The sequence below is a fragment of the Mustelus asterias genome, unplaced genomic scaffold, assembly GCF_964213995.1.
Source record: "Mustelus asterias unplaced genomic scaffold, sMusAst1.hap1.1 HAP1_SCAFFOLD_1935, whole genome shotgun sequence".
Taxonomy (NCBI): Eukaryota; Metazoa; Chordata; class Chondrichthyes; order Carcharhiniformes; family Triakidae; genus Mustelus; species Mustelus asterias.
Genome location: NW_027591880.1, coordinates 7039 through 28615, shown reverse-complemented (window position 1 = coordinate 28615; position 21577 = coordinate 7039). Strand labels below are relative to the sequence as shown.

Below are 21577 nucleotides of genomic sequence, written 5' to 3'. Positions count from 1 at the left end.
TCACTCTGAGTGAGGGAGGCGGGATTCCGTGGAATGGGGAAGCCGACTGGTCAGAGCTCCTGTCACTCAGAGTGAGGGAGGCGGGTTTGAGAGGAACGGAGAAGCCGATTGGTCGGTGTGGTGTCATTTACATTGAGGGAGGTGGTTGCGGGGAATGTGAAAGCTCATTGGCGGTTCCGCCTGTCAATCAGAGAAGAAGAGGGTTTTCTCGGCATCCGGAAAGCGACTGGTCAAAGCTCCTGTCACTGAGATTGAGGGAGGCGGAGATCATGAAACCTGGAAGACGATTGGTTGGTCCTCCTGTCACTCTGGGTAAGGGCTACCGGTTTCCGGTGCGTCCGAAGGCGGATTGGTCAAACCGTCTATCCGTCACAATGCAGGAGGCGGGTTTCTGGAAAATGTGGAAGCGGATTGGTTGGAATCCCTGTCAATCAGGTGTGTTTCCGGGTCGGAGCCTCAGGTCTTGGGCAGTTGTGTCGGGAGTTGGAGCCGGTGGGAGCGAGTGATGGCGGCAGCCGCCTGATTTCATCCTCGGGGTGGAGATATTATTGACAAGTTTTGATTCTTGTTGTTGTCATTCACTCGCTGGAAGCGTCATGGCGACGGATTTAGTGAGTGAGCTGGAGAGTCGCTTCTTCCCCGGAAACCTGCTGAGCAACGAGGACTGGGGTAAGGAGAAGAGAGGAGGGGGAGGGAAGAGGGAGCAGAGGAGGGGGTGAGGAGAGGACTTCAGTCCCACGCTCCTGATCTACGGACACCTGGTGCGGAGAGGGGAGGGTCGGGATGGCGACTTCCTCGTAAACCTTCCCCCTTCCGGAGGAGCTCAGGCCTTTCACCTGGAGCAGGACCAACCTCCTCTACTTGGGGGCCCATCTCTGCCCAGCCGAGGAATCCTGGCCGGCGAACTGGCGGGAGCTGGATGCCAAAGTCTCCGCCCGCCTGAATCGCTGGACAGGACTGCTCCAAGTGCGAGTTCGCGTCATAAACCAGCTGGTCGCCTCCATGCTGTGGTACCGGCTGGTCCCTTTGACCCCTCCCGCTGACTTTGTCGCCGATATCCAGAGAACCCTCCTGCGGTTCTATTGGGACAACCGACTGCACTGGGTCCCTGCTGCGGTTCTGCATCTCCCGCTTGAGGAGGGCGGACAAGGTCTGGTGTGCCTTCGCACTCCGATAGCGACCTTCCGCCTCCAGGCCCTGCAGAGGTACGTTTACGTTGAGCCCCCTCCACGATGATGTGCCATGGCGACGTATTTCTTCCGCCAGTGGCACGGCCTCAATTATGACGTGCAGCTCCTGCATATCGAACTGGGGCGTGCTTCGACCGCCCTGCAGGTGTTGCCCGTCTTTTACCAGGACCTCCTCACTGTCTGGAACACTGTCGCCTCACGACGCAGCTCCCCCCCCCCCCCCCCCGCCAGGAGTAGCGGCTCTCGTGTGAGAGCCGCTGATCAGGAATCCGCTCCTCCAGCCGTATGACTTCAGGTGGCTGGCGGAGAGGAGGGCTGTGGACGCCGGGGTGACCAGAATCGGGGATGTGCTCGATGGCGGAGGGGCGGGCTGGATGAGTCCCCGCGTGCTGGCTGAGGCCGCAGGGACGATCGTCCGGCACGCGGCCAAAGTCATCCTCGACCTTGGGACGGTTGTGCTCAGCCCCGAAACTGCACGCAAACTCGAGACGGCGCAGGCGTGCGGTGGGATCCCGCCCGAGCGTTCCCCTGTTCGGACGGAATTCCACATTGGCCCAAAACCTCAACCCCCCTCCCTCGGTGAGGTGCCCCACAGCCTGAGCCACCTCGGGGAAATGTCCTCCGTGCCTTTTTCTACCGCACGGAGGCATTTCCTGTGCGGGCTGCTGCTGCACACCTTCCACTACCGCCTCCTCGCCTGTCGCCCGGATACACCTTGGCGGGCCTTGTTGCCGCCGGGCGGAGGAGGTCCCCGCTGGAGGTCCCTCTACAGAGGGATCTCCCCCAATTACATCGGGGACCTGGGGTGGAGGGTGATGCATGCAGCAGTGCCGCACAACCGTAGGATTCACTGGTTCACGGGCTCCGAAGACTGTCCTTTCTGCGGCCTTGTGGAGTCCGTGGACCATGTCTATGTTGTGTGTCTTAGGCTGCACTCCCTTTATGTTTTCCTAAAGAACCTTTTATTGATGTTTTGTTTGCACTTCAGTCCCACGCTCCTGATCTACGGACACCCAGTGCGGAGAGGGGAGGGTCGGGATGGCGACCTCCTCGTGAACCTGCTCCTGGGCCTGGCGAAACGCACCATTTACCGGTCCAGGCAGCGGGCGATCGAGGGGGCCGTCCATCCTGACTGTCTTCCCCTCTGCCGCAGCTACGTTCGCGGCCGTGTGTCCCTGGAGAGGGAGCATGCGGTGTCGATGGGCGCAGTTGACGCCTTCCTTGCCCGCTGGGCACCGCAGAGGTTGGGGTGCGTTATCGACCCTAATAATCACATTTTAATTTGATGTTTTTAAGTTTCCTTTGTACAATGATTTCTGTTTGGGCCGTTCCCCCTCCTTTTTGGGGAACTGCCCCTTTTACTTTGTCCTGACTTAATCTGAGTTTGTTTATTTGGTTTGACCTAAAAAGAGGGCAACGAGGACTGGGGTGAGGGGGAGGGAAGAGGGAGCAGAGGAGGGGGTGAGGAGAGGACTTCAGTCCCACGCTCCTGATCTACGGACACCTGGTGCGGAGAGGGGAGGGTCGGGATGGCGACCTCCTCGTGAACCTGCTCCTGGGCCTGGCGAAACGCGCCATTTACAGTTCCAGGCAGCGGGCGATCGAGGGGGCCGTCCATCCTGACTGCCTGCCCCTCTACCGTGGCTACGTTCGCGGCCAGGTGTCCCTGGAGAGGGAGCATGCGGTGTCCACGGGCGCGGTTGACGCCTTCTGTGCCCGTTGGACGCCGCAGGGGTTGGGTGCGTTATCGACCCTAATAATCACATTTTAATTTGATGTTTTCAAGTTTCCTTTGTACTTTGATTTTTGTTCGGGCTGTTCCCCCTCCTTTTGGGGAGCTGCCCCTTTTACTTTGTCCTGACTTAATTTGAGTTTATTTGGTTTGACCTTGCAGGTGTGTTTCCGGGTCGGAGCCTCGGGCAGTTGAGTCGGGAGTTGGAGCCGGTGGGAGCGAGTGATGGCGGCAGTCGCTTGATTTCATCCTCGGGGTGGAGATATTATTGAGAAGTTTTGATTCTTATTGTTATCATTCACTCGCTGGAAGCGTCATGGCGACGGATTTAGTGAGTGAGCTGGAGAGTCGCTTCTTCCCCGAAAACCTGCTGAGCAATGAGGACTGGGGTAAGGAGAAGAGAGGAGGAGAGGGCAGGGAGCAGAGGAGGGGGTGAGGAGAGGAGGAGGGGGGATGAGGAGAGGAGGAAGGGGGGTGAGGAGAGGAGGAGGAGGAGGGGCGAGGGTGAGGAGAGGAGGAGGGGCGAGGGTGAGGAGAGGAGGAGGGGTGAGGAGAGGAGGAAGAGGAGGGGGCGGCGAGGAGAGGAGAGGAGGAGGAGGAGGAGGGGGCGGCGAGGAGAGGAGGAGGGGGGGGCGGCGAGGAGAGGAGGAGGAGGGGGTGGCGAGGAGAGGAGGAGGAGGGGGTGGCGAGGAGAGGAGGAGGAGGGGGCGGCGAGGAGAGGAGGAGGAGGAGGGGGCGGCGAGGAGAGGAGGAGGAGGAGGGGGCGGCGAGGAGAGGAGGAGGAGGGGGTGGCGAGGAGGAGGAGGAGGAGGGGGCGGCGAGGAGAGGAGGGGGAGGGGGAGGAGGGGCGGCGAGGAGAGGAGGGGGCGGAGGAGGGGGAGGGGGCGGAGAGGAGGAGAAGGAGGGGGCGGAGAGGAGGAGAAGGAGGGGGCGGCGAGGAGGAGGAGGGAGCAGCGAGGAGAGGAGGTGGAGGAGGGGAGGAGGAGGAGGGGCGGCGAGGAGAGGAGGAGGAGGAGGGGGCGGCGAGGAGAGGAGAAGGAGGAGGGCGGCGAGGAGAGGAGGAGGAGGAGGAGGGGGCGGCGAGGAGAGGAGGAGGAGGAGGGGGCGGCGAGGAGGAGGAGGAGGAGGGGCCGGAGAGGAGGAGGAGGAGGGGGCGGACAGGGGGGCTTGAGGATGGGGCGGAGGGGGGTGAGGAGGGGGCGGGCGGGGTGCTTTGTTAACTATAGCTTCGGCATGGAGGGACCAGGACAAGTTGTTGATGACTGGACACCGAAAAACTTGAAACTCTCGACCATTTCCACTTCATCCCCTTTGATGGAGACAGGAGCATGTCCTCCACTACGTTTCCTGAATATCTCTTTTTGTAAACTTTGTATTTCTCCCACAATTTGCGCCTCCATCTATTTCTGTGTTGTCTGCAAATTTGGCTGTAGTGCATTCGCTTCCTTCCTCCAAGTTATTAATATGTGTTATAAACATTGGCAGTCCCAGCACTGATCCTTGTGGAACCTCACTGGCTACAGGTTGCTCACCTGAATAATAATACCTTTCCCCACTCGCTGTTTCCTGCCCATTAGCCAATTCTCTATCGATGCCAATATACTAGCTCCAACACCATTAGCTCTAATCTTATGAATTAACCTTTTGGGAGGCACCTTGTCGAACGCCTTCTCCAAGTCCAGATACAATACATTCCCTTTATCCACTCTGGTTGAGACTTAGAAACAAAGAAAAACTACAGCACAAACAGCCCTTCGGCCCACAAGTTGTGCCGAACACGTCCCTACCTTCTCGACCTACCTATAACCCTCCATCCTATTAAGCTCCATGTACTCATCCAGGAGTCACTTAAAAGACCCTATTGAGTTCTCCTCCACCACCACTGACGGCAGCCGATTCCACTCGCCCACCACCCTCTGTGTGAAAAACTTATCCCTAACATCTCCCCTGTACCTACCCCCAGCACCCTAAACCTGTGTCCTCTCGTAGCAGACATTTTCACCCTGGGATTTCTTGGATAATGCTAATAAATTTTTCAGACATGATTTCTCTTTCATGAATCCGTGCTGACTCAGCTTGATTAGATTATTATTTTTCCAAATGTCCCCCTGTTACTTCCTTTGTAATTGATTCCAACATTTTTTTCAACAATACATGTTCGATAATTACCTGCTTTTTGCCTCCTTCCCTTTTTGAATAGCGGTGTCACATTGGCAGTTTTCCAATCCTCTTGTACTTCTCCAGGATCCAAGAATGTTTTGGTACATTACAATCAATATAGCTACTTCATTTCGCATTCTGGGATGCAAGCCATTAGGGCGAGAGGACCTAGCTCCTTTTCGCCTCACTTTTTTGCCTAATACTACTACTCCAGTGATGGTACTTAATTCCTCCCCTGTATTCTTTACTATTAATGGGACGTTTGAAGTATCTTCCCGCATAAGGACAGATGCAAAATATCTGTTAACTCCTCTGCCATTTACCTGTTCCCCATAACTATCTCCCAGATTAGTTTTCAAAGGATTCAATGTTCATGTTGATCCCTCTCTCCCTTTTTATATATTTCAAGAAGCTCTCATTGTCAGTTTTTATATTCCTTGCCCTTCAGTATATCGAGCCTGCACCGACAACAATCCCACTAAGACTCTATCCCCATATCCTCACGTATATATCCCATCTGGCCCAGGGGACTTATCGACCCTCAGGTTTTTCCAAATTGCTAATACATCTTCCCTCAGAACATCTACCTTCTCCAGACTATCAGTCTGTATCACACACTCATCATCAAAAACATGGCCTCTCTCCTTGGTGAACACTGAAGAAAAGTATTCATTCATCACCTCTCCTATCTCTTCTGACTCCATGCACAAGTTCCCACTACTATCCTTGACCGGCCATAACCTCACCCTGGTCATTCTTTTATTTATCACATAAGAGTAAAACGCCTTGGGGTTTTCCTTGATCCGACCCGCCAAGGACTTCTCATGCCCTCTCCTAGCTCTCCTAAGTCCTTTTTTTTTGTTAGCTCATTCCTTGTTTCCTTGTAACCCTCAAGTGACCCAACTGAACCTTGTTTTCTCATCCTTACACACACTTCCTTTTTCCTCTTGACAAGACATTCAACCTCTTTTGTGAACCATGGTTCCCTCACTTGGCCATTTCCTCCCTGCCTGACAGGGACATACCTATCAAGGACACGCAGTATTTGTTCCTTGAACAAGCTCCACTTTTCATTGAAAAAGCGCCTTTCACCATTCTGGGACGTCCCAAAGTGCTTGAAGGATCAGAGTAGGTTTGAGGTTCTAGTTTGGTCAGTCACTAGTTTGGTTTGTGAAATACATCACCAGAGAAAATCTTCGGAGGGAATGGAACTGAGAGATTCAGTTTTATCCATTGGAAAGCAAAGAATGATATACTTGTTTCTTTCTCCACCCACTAGCGTGCCGAGCCAGTTTGAGTTCAGCAATAATCTGCCAGTCGGTGTGCTGAAGTCTATAGGTGAGACTTGATCCCACACCCTTCTCACTCAACGATAAGGGCGCTACCACTGAACCACAACTGACACCTACCACTGGAGCCCAGGCAGTTTCCCACCTGTTTCTGGAATGTTTCTTTGCCCAGCTTGTCTGGGGAGATGATGCAATGGGTTTTCTGTTGTGGCCGGTTCCTTCCAGACAACTCCATAACACAGGAACAAATGCAAAATACTGCAGGAGCTGGAAATCGGAAATAAAACTAAATATGCTGGAAATACTCAGCAGGTCAGGCAGCACCTGGAGAGAGAAATAGAATGAATGTTTCAGTCTTCAGAACACTGATGAAAATCATCTCCACCTTTGGTTTAGGAAAAATGTGGAATTCTCTCCAACCGAAGCCTCTGGATACTGTGACAATAGGAGTTTCCGAGCGTCAATGGTTTTGGGGATAAGCTGGATAAATTAAGAAGCAAAATCAACCATGATCCACTTGAAAAACAGAAACGATTCGAGAGGCTGAATGGCCCACTCCTATTTCTGTCTTCCTCCGTCCAGTTCACTCCTTCCGGTGAGATATTAAAGCAAAGCTGCATCTGTCTCATGTGGGTGTTTCAGATCCCACAGTAAAGAGGAGCAATGGAGTTCTCCCGGTGTCCTGGACAACGTTTCCTCCCTGAACCAGCACTATCAAAGAGCGGTTAAAATCCCGTTCATCTGTTTTTGCTTTCTGGAATCCCGCTGTGGTAAGATGGCTGCATTTTCCTTGTTGAAGGCGGTACTATCTTTGTGAGTGATTCATTGCGGGTGCAGTAAGTTTCGGGGATGGGTTGAGACTCTGTGTGAACTCAAGTCTTTCATTGTTACAAAGTGCGCCGCTGCCACCTGCTGACAGAATCTCAGTGCTGCAGGAAAGAATTCCCCATTAAAAACGGCCCAAGAGGTGGGATCTGTCTTTGAAAGTTCAAAGGCACGATGGGTCGGATGGTATCTTCCATTGCGAGATCATATTACGATTGTTATGAAATTTTATATTTGGATCGGATCAAATCCACATTCAAAGCTGACTTCAATTTCATCTGTTCTCCATTGTTCTCTGGCTGGGTTATCCAGATGTGGAGATGCTGGCGTTGGACTGGGGTAAACACAGTAAGAAGCCTCACAATTCCAGGTTAAAGTCCAACAGGTTTATTTGGTAGCAAAAGCCACGAGCTTTTGGAGCGCTGCTCCTTCGTCAGGTGAGTGGGAGCTCTGTTCACAAACGGGGCATATAAAGACACAAACTCAATTTACAAAATAATGGTCGGAATGCGAGTCTTTACAGGCAATCAAGTCTTAAAGGGACAGACAATGTGAGTGGAGAGAGGGTTAAGCACAAGTTAAAGAGATGTGTAGTGTCTCCAGCCAGGACAGTTAGTGAGAATTTGCAAGCCCAGGCAAGTTGTCGGGGTTACAGATAGTGTAACATGAACCCAAGTTCCCAGTTGAGGGCATCCTCATGTGTGCGGAACTTGGGACCTGACGAAGTGTCTTTTGCTTCCAAATAAACCTTTTGGACTTTAACCTGGTGTTGTGAGACTTACTGGGTTATCCAGAACCAGGGACTTTGGCAGCTTGATGGTGATGTTCCCAAAGTAATAATCCAGACTCTAACCAGTGGAAAGTTTTTCCCCTGATTGCCATTGAGTTGGATTTTGCCGGGGCTTCAGGGAAGTAGAGTTCGTGAGAGGGTTCAAAAGATTGATATTCCTTGCAACACTTCCACCCTATTTTCCAAAGTGAAAGAAGTATATGAAGATACTAAAATATTGGAATGGAGATACTACTTCTGTCGATTTGCCTCCCATCCATTGACTCCTGCTACACTTACCGCTGCCTCGGAAAAGCAGCCAGCACAATCAAGAACCCTAAGCACCCCGACATTCTCTCTTCCACCTTCTTCTGTCGGGAAAAATATACAAAAGTCTGAGGTCATGTACCAACCAACACAAGAATAACTTCTTCCCTGCTGCCACCAGACTTTTGAATAGACATACCATATATTAAGTTGATCTTTTACTACACCCTAGCTATGACTGTAACATTATATTCTGCACCCCGTCCTTTCCTTTTGTACTGTGAATGGAACGCTTTTTCTGTATAGACGGCAAGGAACAATATTTTTCACTGAATACCAATACATCTCAAAGTAAATCAAATTGATTTAATTAATAACAGGAAAGGACATGTATGGCCTTTAAATGCATGCATTTATCATCGTAGTGTCTGAAAGTTAGAATAGGAAGCTTAGATAAAAAATATTCTGACAAAAGTTACACAGTTTTGTTGATTAAAGGAATCTCGAATAATTTGTGAAATCTGATTTCTTCAACACTTCACACAGACTCAGCTGTCTGGCAGAATCAGGTCCCATCCCTTATGCACCACGATTGTATGTCGAACATGCCACTCACTTTGTCCTCTGGGCCTCTGAGCTTTCCTCCTGTTCATAGAACATAGAAAAACTACAGCACAAACAGGCCCTTCGGCCCACAAGTTGTGCCGAACACATCCCTACCTTCTAGACCTACCTATAACCCTCCATCCTATTAAGCTCCATGTACTCATCCCGGAGTCTCTTAAAAGACCCCATTGAGTTCGCCTGCACCACCCCTGACGGCAGCCGATTCCACTCGCCCACCACCCTCTGTGTGAAAAACGTACCACTAGCATCTCCCCTGTACCTACCCCCCAGCACCTTAAACCGGTATCCTCTCATAGCAGACATTTCCACCCTGGGAAAAAGCCTCTGAGAATCCACCCGATCTATGCCCCTCAACATCTTATACACCTCTATTAGGTCTCCTCTCATCCTTCGTCTCTCCCAAGGAGAAAAGACCGAGCTCCCTCAGCCTATCCTCATAAGGCATGCCACTCAATCCAGGCAACATCCTTGTAAATCTCCTCTGCACCCTTTCAATCTTTTCCACATCCTTCCTATAGTGAGGCGACCAGAACTGAGCACAGTACTCCAAGTGGGGTCTGACGAGGGTCTTATATAGCTGCATCATTATCCCCGGACTCCTAAACTCAATCCCTCGATTGATAAAGGCCAGCACACCATACGCCTTCTGAACCACCTCCTCCACCTGCGGGGCCGATTTCAGAGTCCTATGGACCCGAACCCCAAGGTCCTTCTGATTCTCTACCGTACTAAGAGTCTTTCCCTTTATATTGTACTCCTTCATCCCATTTGTCCTACCAAAATGGACCACGACGCATTTATCTGGGTTGAAGTCCATCTGCCACTTCTCCGCCCAGTCTTGCATCCTATCTATGTCCCTCTGTAACTTCTGACATCCCTCCAGACTATCCACAACCCCACCAACCTTCATGTCGTCGACAAACTTACCAACCCATCCCTCCGCTTCCTCATCCAGGTCATTTATGAAAATGACAAACAGCAAGGGTCCCAGAACAGATCCCTGGGGCACACCACTGGTAACCGACCTCCATTTAGAAAAAGACCCATCTATACCCACTCTCTGCCTCCTTTGGGCAAGCCAGTTCTGGATCCACCGAGCAGCAGCCCCTTGGATCCCATGCCATCTCACTTTTTCTAGAAGCCTTGCATGGGGGACCTTATCAAACGCCTTGCTAAAATCCATATAAACCACATCTACCGCCTTCCCTTCGTCAGTGTGTTTAGTCACATTTTCGAAGAACTCCACCAGGCTCGTAAGGCACGATCTGCCCTTGACAAAGCCATGCTGAGTATTCTTGAGCATACTAAACCTCTCTAAATGCTCATATATCCTGTCCCTCAGGATCTTCTCCATCAGTTTACCAACTACTGAGGTTAGACTCACCGGTCGGTAATTACCTGGGCTATCCCTATTCCCCTTCTTGAAAATAGGAACCACATCCGCAATCCTCCGGCACCTCTCCCATCTCCATCGACGATGCAAAGATCATCGCCAGAGGCTCTGCAATCTCCTCCCTCGCCTCCCACAGTAACCTGGGGTACATCCCATCCAGACCCGGCGACTTATCTATCTTGATGCCATTCAAAGATTCCAGCACAACCTCTTTCTTAAAGTCCACATACTCAATCCTTTCAGTCCACCGCACGCCCGCAGTACATCACCCAGGTCCTTCTCCTCTGTGAAAACCGAGGCAAAATACTCATTGAGCACCTCTGCCATTTCTACTGGTTCCGTACAGACTTTCCTGCCTTCAACTTTTATAGGCCCTATTCCGTCACGTCTCGTCCTTTTACTCTTCACATATTTATAGAACGCCTTAGGGTTCTCCTTAATCCTACCTGCTCGGGCCTTCTCGTGACCCCTTCTGGCTCTCCTAATTTCCTTCTTTAGTCCCTTCCTACAAGCCGTATACTCTTCTAAATCCCTATCTTCGCCAAGCTCTCTGAGCCTTTTGTACGCTTCCCTTTTCTTCTCGACTAGGTCCCGCACAGCTTTCATGCACCACGGTTCCTTTAACCGACCAACACCTCCCTGTCTGCTCGGAACGTTGTCCTGTAGAACTCTGGACAGACATTCCTTGAAAAACTGCCACCTCTCTTCAGTAGATTTCCCCGAGAATACCTCCTTCCAATTTACTCCTCTAATTTGCTGTCTAATGTCTTCATATTTCCCCTTACTCCATATAAATGCTTTCCTAGCTTGCCTGATCCTCTCTTTTTCCAATGCAAGCCTAAAGGAGATAGAGTTACGATCGCTATCCCCAAGATGCTCTCCCACTGAGAGATCTGACACCTGTCCAGGTTCATTGGTCAGTATCAGATCAAGTACAGCCTCTCCTCTTGTAGCCTTGTCCACATGCTGTGTCAGGAAACCCTCCTGAACACACCTAACGAACTCTTCCCCATCCAATCCCCTTACCCTAGGGATATTCCAATCTATGTTTGGGAAATTAAAGTCTCCCATCACAACAACTCTGCTATTACTGCATCTCTCCAGGATCTGTTTCCCTATCTGCTCCTCCACCTCCCTGTTACTATTGGGCGGCCTATAGAAAACTCCCAGCAAAATGACCTGCCCCTTCCCACTCCGAACTTCCACCCACAGAGACTCGGTGGACAATCCCTCCACAGCATACACCTTCTCTACAGCTGTGATACTAGCCCTGATCAGCAGTGCCACTCCACCCCCTCTCTTGCCTCCCTCCCTGTCCTTCCTGAAACATCTGAATCCCGGCACCTGGAGTATCCAGTCCTGTCCCTGAGACATCCAAGTCTCCGTAATGGCCACCACATCATACTTCCAGGCATCGATCCACGCTCTGAGCTCATCCCCAGGGCAGTCATTCCCAGGGCAGTCATTCAGCACTCGCCAACATTCGCTGCCAGATGAAATGTACAGGCTTTGTAAAACAAGAAAAAATGTGACTGTGAAACTAAATTTGGAAATACAATTCGAGAACAGCAATTAAATTTATAAATTAAATTATTTAAGATCAAATCAAAAGATGTGGCGCAACTAATACATTAATTTTATAAAAGAACAATGGACGAGAGCCGATATGCATGTTTCATACGAATATGTTTCGAATAATTTAATAACATTGATTAAGAGACGTTAATTTCCCTCCAAACTCCTCTCCATCAATGGCGTGTAAAGGTACCCAGAATGCTCAGGATGAATGAATACGATCCATCGCCATCAGAAAGGTTGAAACGATCGGGGTCGAGCGCAACAACAACGAGAGCGCCTCTCTGGGGCCGAGTCGGAGCCACAAGGCCCTGCGAGAGCCCCGGGGGGAGATCGGTCACCATAAAGCGATGGTGCAGAGCCGCCGCTTCCCGGCTTCTCCCCCACCCCTTTTCATCGAGTCGAACTCACAACAAAGGAGCCAGTCGGCATGGCTGGCCCTGGGGAGCATGCGCACAAGAGGAAATGAACCTGTTGGATAGTGCAGCTTCTTGGACGCCGAGCATTGTGGGAAGCATTGCCGCCATTACTCAGCTTGTTTGGTAAGAATCACTGTCGCCTGACGGAACGTCGACTACCGAAAAAGTTAACTCTGTTTCTCTCCACAGATATACTAGCATAGCTGCTGAGTTTTTCCAGCATTTTCTTTTTTCATTTCAGGTTTCCAGCATCAAAAGAACAAAGAACAATACAGCACAGGAACAGGCCCTTCGGCCCTCCAATCCCGCGCCGCTCCCTGGTCCAAACTAGACCATTCTTTTGTATCCCTCCATTCCCACTCCGTTCATATGGCTGTCTAGATAAGTCTTAAACGTTCCCAGTGTGTCCGCCTCCACCACCTTGCCTGGCAGCGCATTCCAGGCCCCAACCACCCTTTGTGTAAAATATGTCCTTCTGATATCTGTGTTAAACCTCCCCCCCTTCACCTTGAACCTATGACCCCTCGTGAACGTCACCACCGACCTGGGGAAAGCTTCCCACCGTTCACCCTATCTATGCCTTTCATAATTTTATACACCTCTATTAAGTCTCCCCTCATCCTCCATCTTTCCAGGGAGAACAACCCCAGTTTACCCAATCTCTCCTCATAACTAAGCCCCTCCATACCAGGCAACATCCTGGTAAACCTCCTCTGTACTCTCTCCAAAGCCTCCACGTCCTTCTGGTAGTGTGGCGACCAGAACTGGACGCAGTATTCCAAATGCGGCCGAACCAACATTCCATACATCTGCAACATCAGACCCCAACTTTTATACTCTATGCCCCGTCCTATAAAGGCAAGCATGCCATATGCCTTCTTCACCACCTTCTCCACCTGTGACGTCACTTTCAAGGATCTGTGGACTTGCACACCCAGGTCCCTCTGCGTATCTACACCCTTTATGGTTCTGCCATTTATCGGATAGCTCCTCCCTACATTATTTCTACCAAAATGCATCACTTTGCATTCATCAGGATTGAACTCCATCTGCCATTTCTTTGCCCAAATTTCCACCCTATCTATATCCTTCTGTAGCTTCTGACAATGCTCCTCACTATCTGCAAGTCCTGCCAATTTTGTGTCGTCCGCAAACTTACTGATCACCCCAGTTACACCTTCTTCCAGATCATTTATATAAATCACAAACAGCAGACATCCTCGGTGTTTGTCCTTTGTAATATTGCACATGTTGCTCACAGAAGTGAGGCGAGAAACACAAACTAAGTAGCGCCGATTTTTATCAGGCAAGGATTTTGAATGCAGAAGTCGATACCTTGTCTTTTGTGTAAGTCTTTTTGTTGCATCAGTTTGAACTGGAGTGGAGATTGTGGGAAATCTGCTGATTTTGAAGTGAGGTGATTCTGAGCTCAAGGGGGCTCAATCGTTTCCAGTGTGGGACTGTGAAGAAATGTAGATTCCCGGGGCGTTTAGGATGCTAACGTCAAGTGATGAGTGGAGTGCCACAGGATCAGTGCTGGGGCCTCAACTATTAGCAATTTATATTCATGAGTTGGATGAAGGGACCAGTTGTATGTCTGACTAGATGACCTAGAAGGATTATCAGAAACGATTGTACAGCCTGGACCTGTATCCACTGGAGTTCAGGAGAATATGAGGTGGTCAAAATTATTTGTAATGCCAAATTAGGTAGATTCTAAATTAAAATTAATAAGTGAGTAAGGATGCAGGTTCTGGAGAAACTGTTCATGAGTCTGACAAGTAGCAATAGGGGATGATTCCTTGTGGGATTTACAATCTCCATTCGTCAACTTTTCCTGAGCTGAAAAAGGTTATGAGTAGGAGAGTGAACAGGACGGGATCAAATGGTCATTTAGCTACCAGATAAGGCAGTGACCCAGTCATTGGCCTTGACCATATCATCAGCTCCCTTCAGCTTTTCTCAGTGTCATTTCTTCAGAATGATTGCAACACTTGACCATCCCACTAAATGCTCGATGGTATGGGATGTGGAAATGTTGTTCCACACTGCCATGATGAGAGACTTGTTGCATTACATCTGCTGTGAAATGTGAACCATTATATCTCTCTGTCCTTTTCAGAAAGCACCATCTCATAAAGATCTGTAACCAGAAGATTTTAGTTGTAGTGACTGCACCATTATTACAGACTGAGAAAGCTTCATTTCACTAGGTAAGCATATATATAACAAATAGGAATTATCAGACATCTCCTGTTCCTATGTGTAGCGGGCCTGTACATGAAATGTGCAATGTTTGTTGCTTAAGGACACTCAGATGGAAGGTGCCCCTTGGGATCATTCATTTGGCAGGTGTTGGATTGATTTAGGGACAGATGAACTTCAGGCAGTGCTGGAAACGTTCTTGCATCACCGGCCACCAAAATTATGTTCTATAGATCATCCACCAATTATGTGTGCGATGGAATACTCTACACTTGCCTGGATGAGTGCAGTTCCAACAACATTCGAGAAGCTTCATACCATCCAGAATATAGCAGCCTGCTTGATTGGCACTCCTTCCACAAACATTCACACCCTCCACCACCAACGCAAAGCAACAGCAATGTGCGCTATTTATAAAATGCACTGCAGGAACTCACTAAGGCAGCACCTTAACTTACGCAGCACTTTCCAACCCATGACCATCTCGAGGATGAGGGGCATGGTGGCGCAGTGGTTAGCACTACTGCCTTACAGCGCCAGAGACCCAGGTTCAATTCCGGCCTCGGGTGACCGTCTGTGTGGAGTTTGCATATTCTCCCCCTGTCTGCGTGGGTTTCCTCTGGATGCTCTGGTTTCCTCCCACAGTCCAAAGATGCACGGGTTAGGTTGATTGGCCATGATAAATTGCCCCTTAATGTCAGGGGGGTTAAGAGGGTAAATATGTGGATAAGAGGGTAAGTATGTGTACAAGGGTTGGACAGTGCCTGAGTGGAATTGTTGGCAGTGCTCGATGGGCCAAATGGCCTCCTTCTGCACTGTAGATTCTACGATTCTCTGATTCTCTGATGATAAGCAGCAGACACATGGGAGCACCGCCATTGGAAGTTGCCCTCCAAGTCACTCACCATTCTGACTTGGAAATATATCGCCCTTCCTTCAGTGCCGTTGAGCCAAAATCCTGGAACTCACTCCCTGACAGCATAGTGGGTGTACCTTCATGACATGGACGACAGCAACATAAGAAGACAGCTCATCACCAGCTTCTCGAGGGCGGTTCAGGATGAGCAATAAATACTGCCCCAGCCTAGTGATGCCAACATCCAGTCCCAGTTGTCTCCTTGCCCCTCTTCTGGCTGTATTCAGTTCTCCAATCACTGTGTAAAATGTGGGAATTAAATCTGGGACCAAATCATTTTCTGTTGTGTTCATATCCTTCCCTTCTAACCTCTGTAAAAGGAAGTTCCAAAACCCCATCATTTTCATTCCAGTCCAGGGCGGCACGGTGGAATTAACCATGGACCCCGTCCCGCTAAAAATACACGTAACCTCACTGGACAATCCGCTTCTCTCCCGGGCGTCAGAGGCAGTTGGGAACAAGGGCGCGAACCCTGCTCAAAGTGTTTATGGAACCTCTCTGTGCATCCGCCGGTTCATTGGTTCCCTCCCATCCTGAACTCCACCGCTTCACGCTGCAGCTGAGACAAACCAGCGGCTATCAATCATATGAGAAAAGCAAATTGCTGTGGATGCTGGAATATGAAACAAATCAGAAAATGATGTAAAATCTCAGCAAGTCTGACAGCATCTGTGGAGAGAGAATAGGGCCAACGTTTCGAGTTTGGATGTCTCCAGCATTCTGAATTCTCATCGTTCACCGCGCATGCGCCGAACGCAACACTGCGCCTGTAGTTCACGCTCGTGTGTTGTACATAGGGGACATTCTCCACTGCAGCGCATATTGGGTAAAATCATCACTCTGGCACAGTATAACAAATATTAGATTGCAGTCACTTTTTTCATGTGAAGGGGTGGTGACTTCAGCTGTTCAAGAATTCAGTGCAGCATCACTTTCTCAAGTGCAATTAGGGATGGGCAATAAACACTCGCCGAGCCAGTGAAACACACATCCTTAAGTGAACAATAAAGGAGTTATGAAACAAACAGTACAGAACTCCAAGTGCCTGGACCTTCCATTATCCATCAGAAATAAAGTGAACGAGATTTTGTGGAGAACCAAGCGTCTACAAAGGAGGAATAATAAGAGCAAAATCCAACCCCTACAATCACATATGAACTTATTAGTACGTCGGCAGGTGGAATGCACAAATGAATCTCTTTCCACACACTAGAATATTTAAATACCCACTCCCCAGTCAGAATGCCCTGATCGTGCACAAATGATTTGAAATGAACGAGGATGTTAACGGTTGGGAATATTCAATGAATCCCTCTGCACATGTGAAGTATCTGAGATCTCTCATTGTGACTGTACTAGTTTGTATTTAAATTAGATGACTAAATACATTTCTTTCCTCCATGTAGCTCCGCAGAATGACTGCACGTTTGTTTTCCTGCTCAGCCGAGGAATCGCACCCAGCTCCACAACCAACAACCTGTATTTACATGAAAATCTCTACCATCATAAAAAAAAGTTACACAGCCTTTTCATAGGAATATTAACGTTCCCACATTAGGTTCTGTTAACAAATCATCGAACTGAGGGATGAACACTGTTTCTCTCGCCACAGGTGCTGCCTGAACAAATTGGTACATCTGGTGTGGCCAACAGAGAGAAAATGCGAGTTCTCTGTGAGCTGGTGGAGTGGAATGTGGGAGGAAGGATGGTCTCTGGTTTAAGAGACACATCGCATCACGTTCTAAAGACGCTGGAGCTCCGATATTAAAGACAATGACAGAGGTCTCACCATGCTGATAATGGGTGAGAGCAGTTTCAAAATACAGGAGGATTTCTACAACGAGGAAGATTGCTGCCAGTGATAGAAACGTCCCAGAATTTCATTCTATGAACGGGAATGTAAGTAAATTCCGCTGGGGTGTGTAAGGAGTGTACGGATCACACGCCAGATTTTCCTTTCAGTTTTCCACACATTCGCTGCTTGACATCCGGGGAGCAACAATCAAAATATATCTGTGTTACAGATTATGAAAGAGACGGAGCATTTTACAGAATAGGTTCACAGGTAATAACAGCAGTAAAAAATTATTTATTTCTAATCAGCTTGTTTCTTCCCCCCCCCCCCCCCAACCACCACCACCCTCCCCCTCCCTCCCCCCTCACCACCTCCTCTCCCCCTTTCTCCCCTCCTCTTCTCTCCACCTCCTCCCACCCCTCCTGCTCCCTCCCCTCCTCCCTCCCTTCTTCCCTCCACTATTCCTCCCTCCCCTCCTCCGCTCTCCCCTCCTCCTCCCTTCATCCTGCTCCCTCCTTCCCCTTGCATCACTCTCCCTCCCTCCCATTCCACCCAATCCAGTCCTTCCACCCCTTTCCCTCCTCTCCCCATCGCCCCATCCACTCCCACTCCCATTCCCCCTCACTCTTCCCCTCCCTCCTCCTCATCCTCGCTTCCCTCCCCAACCCCTCCCCCTCTCACCTGCCTCCTCCCCTTTCCCCTTCCCCTCCCCCTCCCCCTGGGGTAAACACAGTAAGAAGCCTCACAATACCAGGTTAAAGTCCAACAGGTTTATTTGGTGGCAAAATCCATTACCTTTCGGAGCGCTGCCCCTTTGTCAGGTGAGTGGGAGTTCTATATGAGCGATCTTCTTGGAGTTTCTCTTCACTTGGAGCCGGCAGTTTGCAGTGTCGATGGTAGTAGAACTCCCACTCACCTGACGAAGGGGCAGCGCTCTGAAAGCGAGTGGATTTTGCTACCAAATAAACCTGTTGGACTTTAACCTGGTGTTGTGAGACTTCTTACTGTGAATTTAGTCTCAGGGTTGCTCCGATTAAGGTTTAAATCGGGTAGATTCTGAAACGTAAATCATTCCAAACCATTTTACCTGGAGGATGTCAAAGTGAATGTGTAAATGTAAACCTTCTTTAAGTTGCTGGAGTATTTTGAAGAGATTACAGTGAGGGTCGATGAGGATAATGCTGTAGATGTGGTGAACAGTAAATTGACTTCAAAAAGGCATTTGCAGAAATAGTTTTGTGAGAAGTTATTGCTAATAGAATATAAGAGGCAGTGTATACAGGAATGGAAAAGTGGCTGAGTGCCAGGAGACAGCAGTTGTCAATAGATGTTTTTCAGACTGCAGGAAGGTTTATAATGGACTTTCTCAGAGGTCAGGATTGTGTCCCTTGCTCTTCCTGAAATATATTAATGATCTACACCTCGGTCTACAGGGCACAATTTCCAAATATTGGCATGTTGTGAAACTTGGAGGTTTGTCAACTGTGAGGTTAGTCGTGGAAAACTTCAAAAGGACATAACAATGGTGGAATGGGTGTACATGTGAAAGACGAAACTAACTGCAGAGAAATGTGATGTGATTCATTTTGATAGAAAGAACACAAAGGCAATATAAAGGAAATGATACAATTATGAAGAAGCCGGAGGGACAGAGTGTTATGTGTGAACATGTGCATAGGTCGTTACAGGTGACAGGACATGTTGAGAGTGTGGCTCGTAAAGCATAAAGTATCCTAGTCTTAGTGAAAATCTCCCATGAAATACACCTCATTGTATGATTGACATATAATGAACATTGTAAATATTGACTGCAATTGTAAATGTGGTGGGTAACATTCATTATTGGAACAAACTGATTTTTTTCACTTAATGTAATGTCGATTTTCAAGAGTAATCGAATATGCTGTTATAATTTTTTCTCAAATAATTTGAGAAAAGTCGTATGATTATGTTCGGCTGCTACTTGACATCCACAGGGCAGCTTTTCCAATGTTGGCACAATTTCCTCGTGAGGAGGAGTTTGCAGAATCGACTGGACAGGTTGTTCCTCTGGTATTGCTGGTTCATGCTGGGTGATCCATCCAGTTTTATTTTAATCACATTTATTGTAGCGGTTTGACACTGAACGATTACTGGGCCATTTATGATGGCAGGTAAGAGTCAACCACATTGTTCAGGGCCTGGACTCACCGGCAGACTAGAGCAGATTTCAATAGAATGGAATATCCGGTGCATCACAGAACAAATGTTGATCAATCTGTTCTGTGACGCCGTCTATTTCCAATTTTACCCCCTCTCCCTAAATCACTGACTGTGTTATTTTAACTTTCTCCCAGCTCCAACCTCTCTGACTCTGGATCCGAACACAGCGAATCCCCGGCTCATCCTGTCTGAGGACCGGACCAGTGTGAGACTCGGAGACAAACGGCAGCCGCTCCCTGACACCCCGGAGAGGTTTGATTCCTTGGAATATATCCTGGAATCGGAAGGATTCACATCAGGGAGACATTACTGGGAGGTGGGGGTGAGGGAGAAGTCAGAGTGGGAGGTAGGAGTGGCCCGAGAGTCTGTGGACTGGAAAAGAGTAATCCTTCTGAGCCCTGAACCCGGGTTCTGGATTATGGGGCTGATACCCACAAGTGGTCATTTCGCCATCAACTCTCCGCATGGGATACCCCTTAACCCGAGTGTGAATCCCCGGAAGATCGGGGTTTTCCTGGTCTATGAGGGTGGACAGGTGTCATTTTACAATGTGGACAACATGTCCCATCTCCACACTTTCACCCACACTTTCACTGAGAGAATCTTTCCCATCTTCAGTCCAGGATCAAACATCGGTGATTATAACCCAGCACCGCTGACAATCTGTGGCATTAACGGTCTCTAACAGATCCATCCCATAATTTCACACCGTCTCGCTGACTCTGCCAGCTTTTAACTGATGAGTGTGGGTCTCAGTCACGGGTGGAGAGAGAAGCCAGATTAACATTCTGGATATAAATCCTTTGAGTACTGGGAACTGAAAGATCAGCAAGGACCCCTGTAGGGGTGGGGGAAAGAAGGAAGGGGAGGGAAGAAACAAATAGAAGCTCAATGTCGAGAGGAACTTACTGGTTTGAATGAGCTGTGAACTGCAGGAACCCGGTGACCTCCCTGCCTGTAATGTTGCACTAGTGGCGGTAGGTGGCGATAGATCACCGTGTTTGTGATGAATCAGCGCAGTGATTCTCAAACTGGGGCCTGGGGAGTCTTCACGGGAATCAAGGAAATAATTTCTTTGGAGGATGAAAGCCAAAGAGAGAAACATAAGGGGGAAGAGGAAATGAAAGTGAAAAATTGCAGACGTTCCATTTCATATGTATTCGTAAGTTTTGAGGGACAGACATAAAGAGAGTGGCGAAAAGTAACCCATGTCCCGCTTTGTATAAATTCCCAGTTGTTAGTATTGTTCTCTGAGAACACGTGTCAGGATTTCCATCCCAAACTTCCCAAATTCCCTCCATTCTTCAGGGTGATGGACATTTCGGCTGTCATGGTTTTCAGCGGTGAGTCTGACATTTACTTTGGGTAGGAGGGGAGGGGAGGGGAGGGGAGGTGGGAGAGCAGCTGCTGCTGTGATACTCGGCTGTCTTGACTTTGAACTCAGGCAGTGAACTAGTGCCGTTATCATGCTGCCTGGCCCGCTGAGTAATCCCATCATTTTCTGACTGTCAGTTTGACTGACTTAAAACATTGTGTATGTTTCAGTAATGTAACTTTCTTTCATGATTAATCAACAGTGACAAACTGGACTGTGTTTGTAATGGTCTGTAAATATTGCCCAGAATGCCATGCTCAATTGTGTACTCGATAATAAAATTCAGGGGAAGGAAACCTGGGTGTTTATGGGAGGTTTTATTTCACATTAAAATAGGAGCCTGCTTTTAGTCTCTTTAAACACTCGGGTTCGTGAGGCAACACGTTCCAAGCCCACTCCTGCTACCACCCAGAAGGACAAGGGCAGCAGATCGCTGGGAACACAACGCCACACCCAGACAGTTCCCCTCCATGTCACCCACCATCCTGACTTGGAGATATATTGTCATTTCTTCACTGTCGTTGGATCAAAATCCTGGAACACACTTCATCACAGGACTGTGGGTGTATCAACATGATGTCAATTTACAAGATAATGGTTGGAATGTGAGTCTTTACAGGTAATCAAGTCTTAAAGGTACAGACAATGTGAGTGGAGAAAGGGCCAAGCACAAGTTTAAGAAGTGTGTATTGTCTCCAGCCAGGACAGTTCGTGAGGTTTTGCAAGCTCAGGCAAGTCGTGAGAGTTAGAGATAGTGTGACATCAACCCAAGATCCTGGTTGAGGCTGTCCTTCAAGACTTGATTACCTGTAAAGACTCGCATTCCAACCGTTTCCTT

General features: G+C 48.9%; 1 protein-coding gene across 2 annotated transcripts; it reads left to right on the top strand.

Annotated features, from left to right (window-relative positions):
• The first annotated feature begins 496 nt into the window (after positions 1–496).
• On the top strand, positions 497–20114 carry LOC144489027 (E3 ubiquitin-protein ligase TRIM39-like). Of its 2 annotated transcripts, XM_078206980.1 has the most exons (3): positions 497–669; positions 3085–3311; positions 19499–20114. In XM_078206980.1, the coding sequence occupies exons 2-3, from the start codon at positions 3239–3241 to the stop codon at positions 20047–20049; spliced, it is 624 nt and encodes a 207-aa protein (XP_078063106.1). In that variant the 5' UTR covers positions 497–669; positions 3085–3238; the 3' UTR covers positions 20050–20114. The 2 variants fall into 2 exon arrangements, 1 of the variants encoding a protein (XP_078063106.1); XR_013496819.1 differs by lacking the exons at positions 497–669; positions 19499–20114 and adding an exon at positions 6362–8732 and having other exon boundaries at positions 3126–3311.
• The last annotated feature ends 1463 nt before the right edge of the window (positions 20115–21577 follow it).